The sequence below is a fragment of the Olea europaea genome, chromosome 7, assembly GCF_002742605.1.
Source record: "Olea europaea var. sylvestris chromosome 7, O_europaea_v1, whole genome shotgun sequence".
NCBI classification, from domain to species: Eukaryota; Viridiplantae; Streptophyta; class Magnoliopsida; order Lamiales; family Oleaceae; genus Olea; species Olea europaea.
This window is the reverse complement of record NC_036243.1, coordinates 22,633,333-22,638,179: the sequence shown is the minus strand read 5'-3', so window position 1 is coordinate 22,638,179 and position 4,847 is coordinate 22,633,333. Positions and strand designations below refer to the sequence as shown.

At 35.1% G+C, this 4,847-nt stretch overlaps 1 protein-coding gene and 1 pseudogene across 1 annotated transcript; one reads left to right on the top strand and one right to left on the bottom strand.

Moving 5' to 3' along the window:
* Positions 1-1,613: 1,613 nt before the first annotated feature.
* On the top strand, positions 1,614-3,348 carry LOC111397460. The gene is made up of 3 exons (XM_023024404.1): positions 1,614-2,146; positions 2,620-2,741; positions 3,019-3,348. The coding sequence occupies exons 1-3, from the start codon at positions 1,736-1,738 to the stop codon at positions 3,167-3,169; spliced, it is 684 nt and encodes a 227-aa protein (XP_022880172.1). The 5' UTR covers positions 1,614-1,735; the 3' UTR covers positions 3,170-3,348.
* A 714-nt stretch (positions 3,349-4,062) lies between these two features.
* The window catches only part of LOC111397461, a 2,200-nt pseudogene continuing 1,415 nt past the window's right edge, over positions 4,063-4,847 (bottom strand).

Here is a 4,847-nt window from a genome sequence, read left to right as displayed (position 1 = left end):
TTGTGCCAGCATTAATTTCTTCAAATGATCCATAATTTAACGAATAATGCAATTTATCATCACATTGATGACTCGTTATCCTTTATATCAATACATGACACTAAATAATTGATCTAATTAATAGTAGGATTATCTAAACACGACGATTGATCACCATAACAACTAGCATTATTCTAATACCACAAACTTTTGTTTGAGTCCCATTCTTTTCATAAAAATAAATTTTTGAATAATATATTGATGAGAAATGTGTAATTAAAAAATAATAAAAAACTTTAGATTTGTATATAATATTATTTTATTGAAAAACGTGTAATTGAAATGATGTTAAAATACTGTTTAAAATGTATTTTTTTTCAAGAATGAGGCTCAAACAGGGACATACTGGAAATTTTCATCATTGGTCCCCGATCTATTGTTCAGATGGTCATTAGTCCTTAACTTTAGAAACGAACTATTTAGCCTTCAAACTCCCATTATAACCGAACAATTAGTTCCAAATTTATCGGGGGTAAATCTCATAGAAAGACACTTCACCTCCAAATACTTGAATTGGGCTTGAGGAAGTAAAATATGATGTGTTGATCTCAACATCGCATCAATCGCGTCAAAAAGATTGCTTTGGAGATCTTGTGCTGTGCGCCATCTACAGCTTCGCCTCTGCTCAAGAGCCTCTCATACTCGCAGAGGGTCAATAATATGTAACAGGGTCAATAGACACATGGGTTCTATCATCTGCATAAGCCCTACTTTTGTAAAATATAATATTTTAAGAACCAGCCTAGGCATTCACTAAGAAAATATAAAGAGTCAAGGATTAATATAAAGGGTTGAATGGCAATTAACAAGTTAAATAATATAAAAAAATTGAGGAAGATTGAGCCTATTTCGGAGTTCTTAAGGTTCTAAATGTTTTATTTTTCATGTATAATCTACCAAATTTAGTGATTGTTTTCTATTTTTCCGGTCAAACTAGCTAGTTGAGATAGTTATAGTCACAAATGACCAAGAGCCTATTGGGAAGTGATTTTTTTTTTTTCAAAAAAATTGATTTTTTGATCGTTATTTCACCATTTCAGTCGTCATATTTGACTTCTTCTCTAACAGGTTAACCACACTTTTCTCTTAACGGTCAAAAAATCAATTCTCAAAATCACTCTCAAACAGGCTCTAAGCCCATGTTTGACAATCATTTAGTTGGGTAAAATGGAGTTTTGAATAGAGATTTTTAAAAAATGTGTGATTTAAAAATAGCAAAAAATTTAAAATTTATGTATAGAATATTTTAATGAGAAAAATAAGTGGTTGAAAATTAGTATATAAAAAATAGTTTAAAAATAATGGTTGTCAAATATGTGCTAAATGTATAATTATAACAGTTTTGGAAGCAATAAATCAGGTACCAATGTTGTAATTTCTCAGTATACAGAACAATGATTATGGAGGATGAAACGAGCAAAAGATTCTGATCTGATGGTACAACAAAATGATTTACTGTTTCATCATCAAGATTCAACAGCACACTCATACATTTATTTTAACTTTTTCTATTACTAGTAAAATCACAACTGCCAGTGATTCCCGTGACTTTAATCTGCACAAAACAATAATAAAATCACCCCCACCTCCACCTCCACCTCCACCCACGTCCACCTCTACCTCCACGCCTACAATAAAACAGGTACCCCTCACACAGAGTGTCTAAGGCACAAGGTGGTGGAACAGAAAAAGAAAAATGCAAAGTTCAGGTTCATTCTTGAGGCAGTTTAGTGGAAAAGAAGGGTGGAAATCTAGATCAAGGAGGTGGGATGGTGGTGGAAACAACCGGAGCTGCGACGGTGGTGGGTGGAAGGAAAGTCTGAAACAAATGGAGGGACTGAACAATATGTATAGAAATGAGAATGGAATGCTTAATGGAATGAAGAAAAGAGTAATGGTGGTGGTGGATCAGTCTTCACATTCAAAACATGCAATGATGTGGGCACTTACTCATGTTACTAATAAGGGTGATATTCTCACTCTTCTTCACATTGTCCCTTCTTCTTGCAAAGGCTCCACCGCCGCCGACGCCGGAGGTTGTGATTGTGGTAACTCTCCTTACCTTGCCACCACACTTGGCTCACTTTGTAAGGCTTGTAAGCCTGAGGTTAGTTTTAAAACTTCTAGCATTGAGTGTTTTGATGGATTTTTGTGGATAGATTTGGTGCCATTATTAGCATATCAAACTCGAAAATTAGTTGATATTCTTGTCTCTTGATCTCATTGGACCGTGCGGAACCTTAATCATATTATCAACTTCATCTCGCAGATTGTAGTGTGGATCCACCTAAACATATACGTATTAGGTCGTCATAATATATCGTTTTCTTGTCATCAATTTTTGCTTATAATTGGAATTATTACTTAAATAATATAAACTTTGTCATTTTTCTTTCACTTTAAAGTTCACAACTTTGTTTTGTTTCAATTATTCAGTCAAAAAAGAAAGATTTTTTCTCCTTTAATCAGAAGTTTGGATTTCTTGCAGACCCTTTTAATTTCCTTGTCATCTCTCTGCGATCTGTGGACCTGCAATTTTTTCTCATCTAAATTAATTTTTTTTTCTTTTTTTGTTGTAAGGTTGAAGTAGAAGCATTAATGATCCAAGGTCCAAAGTTGGGCACCGTCATAAGCCAGGTGAAGAAGCTTGAGGTGTCTGTGCTAGTCCTAGGTCAGAAGAAACCCTCCCCATTACTCAATTGGTGAGTTCTTTCTCGTCACTGAATCTTATTCTCAATAAATTTTATCTCGACTTTGGTAGATCTTTCTTGTGGGTTTTGCAATAAATTTGAGATTTGGTACATCAATCGTTGAAGGTAGTATTTTGTTGATTTACAGAATGAACTTCTAGTGGGTCTGCAATAAATTATTTTTTGGTTTTACAATAAATTTGAGGTCGACTATATAAATCTATTTTCTAGTTCATATTTTGTTGATTTCTGTAAAAATTTATTTTTGTGGGTTATGCAATTTTGGCAGCCTCTGCCTGAAGAGCAGCACAGAGGAATTTGTAGAACAGTGCATAAATGTGTTGGATTGCTTGACAATTGGAGTAAGGAAGCAGAGCAAAGGAGTTAGTGGGTACCTTATCAGCACCAGATGGCATAAGAATTTCTGGCTTTTGGCTTAAATTACTGCTTAATTTAGATAAGTATTATATTGGGAAATAATTACTTAATTGTAGAAAATGTGTGTTCACTTGCTCCGTCTAATTCCAAAGAACATTAGTATGTAATTCTACCCTAACTCCTAGCTAGATTCAAAATCGCACTTAAAATAAACTATACCCTCTTCCATGTCTTCATACTATGCACTTTCTTTATGGTTTTTGTTCTGTTCTTTCTTGTCTGTGTGGGTGAAGTGGTGTTGACTAGACTGGCCGAGTAGTTGTACCACTCAGAATAACCTGTTTATGACCACGTCCAGTCCCGAGGTGGGTTAGGCTTTTTCCTTGAATCGCTAGATCCATTTGACACCACTATAAATTCATTAAATTGTACCACTCAGAATGTTTATGACACCTCAATAGCTAGTTGAAACTTTTCCACACACTTGTAAGTTCACTACCAACTCTTTCCACAATCGATGCAGGACAATTTCAACAATCTCTCCCTCACATATCGGGTTTTGTGGGAGACTAACCCATCTCCTCCTCATACATCGAGCCAAACCCATCTCCTCCTCACGCACCGGACCTTGGGTGAGACCAAACCTGTCTTCTCTTAAAATAAACCCGCATCTCGTGTGATTGTTGGGCCTGAAACTTGTTAACAACTTGGGTTTTGATATCAGTGTTTGGTGATATTTGACCTTTTTAACCTCAGTTTAGAGGTGAAGTTTTCCTTCACATTTATAAACTGACCATTAACCCTTATTCACAATTGATGTAGGACAATTCAATGCACGTTAATCAATAGATAGGTTATAAATTCAGAATTTTCAAGATTTTCTTGTATAACCTAATCACTTAACTTGTAATTACACAGCATAGAAGAAATCTTATCCCGTTTGTTCAGTAAAGTCGAAGAGTTTGGATCCTGATAGGATGATAATACCTATAAACAAAATTTAACCATGTAGTAGAGACTCTGCAAGGGTGGTCTTGTGTCGACGTTGCAGGCAACCGACTAAAGCAGCACAAAATCATATGTATTAAAACTAAGCTGTGTCAAAGAAGTGAGGAGAATCCCTCCAACAATAGGAATCAAAGAAGCCCAAATTCGCCAGTCGAGGTGCTTTCTCCAGAGTCCAGACTAGCCACTGCAAGATATTACAGTTAAAAATGCAATAGGATCATAAAACAATTTTCCAGAATTAAGCACAGAACGATAGGCAGTTTATGAACTCAAGTTAGATAATATTACATTCAATCAAACCACTTGTGTTCTTGCTTATTTAATGATTATCTTGTCAAAACTCACCAGTTATCCAAAACTATTTGGATACAAAATAAAAATGACATGGGAAAAATCCTCCTCGAACAATCTTCAGTTTCAACAGCAAGTTTCATCCCTTAAATTACCACGTATTCCTCGACTGCTGAGCAGCTCAAGTGTATACGTGAGACCGATAAAGGATACTTGAAATCCAATGTCTGTTAAAACGCTTTTGTCAGCTAAGATGAACATTAATTAGAGTCCTTACACAAATATATTGCTGGAACCTCAGTCGATTTCGAAGTTATTTTAATAAAAAAAGTAATCATTTAAGTTCGACTTTATGGAGTCATCCTTGATAAATCAAGAATTGCATTATTGATTGTTCATGAGTAACAGCCACGTATACTGAGTTAAACGAACAAGACCTCA

What these genes read in the sequence shown, in the direction of transcription:
- LOC111397460 (XM_023024404.1), top strand. Translation starts at nt 1,736, where the DNA reads ATGCAAAGTTCAGGTTCATTCTTGAGGCAGTTTAGTGGAAAAGAAGGG. An exon ending in GTAAGGCTTGTAAGCCTGAG is followed by an intron (nt 2,147 to 2,619) that starts GTTAGTTTTAAA and finishes TTTTGTTGTAAG; the next exon opens with GTTGAAGTAGAAGCATTAAT. An exon ending in CCCTCCCCATTACTCAATTG is followed by an intron (nt 2,742 to 3,018) that starts GTGAGTTCTTTC and finishes CAATTTTGGCAG; the next exon opens with CCTCTGCCTGAAGAGCAGCA.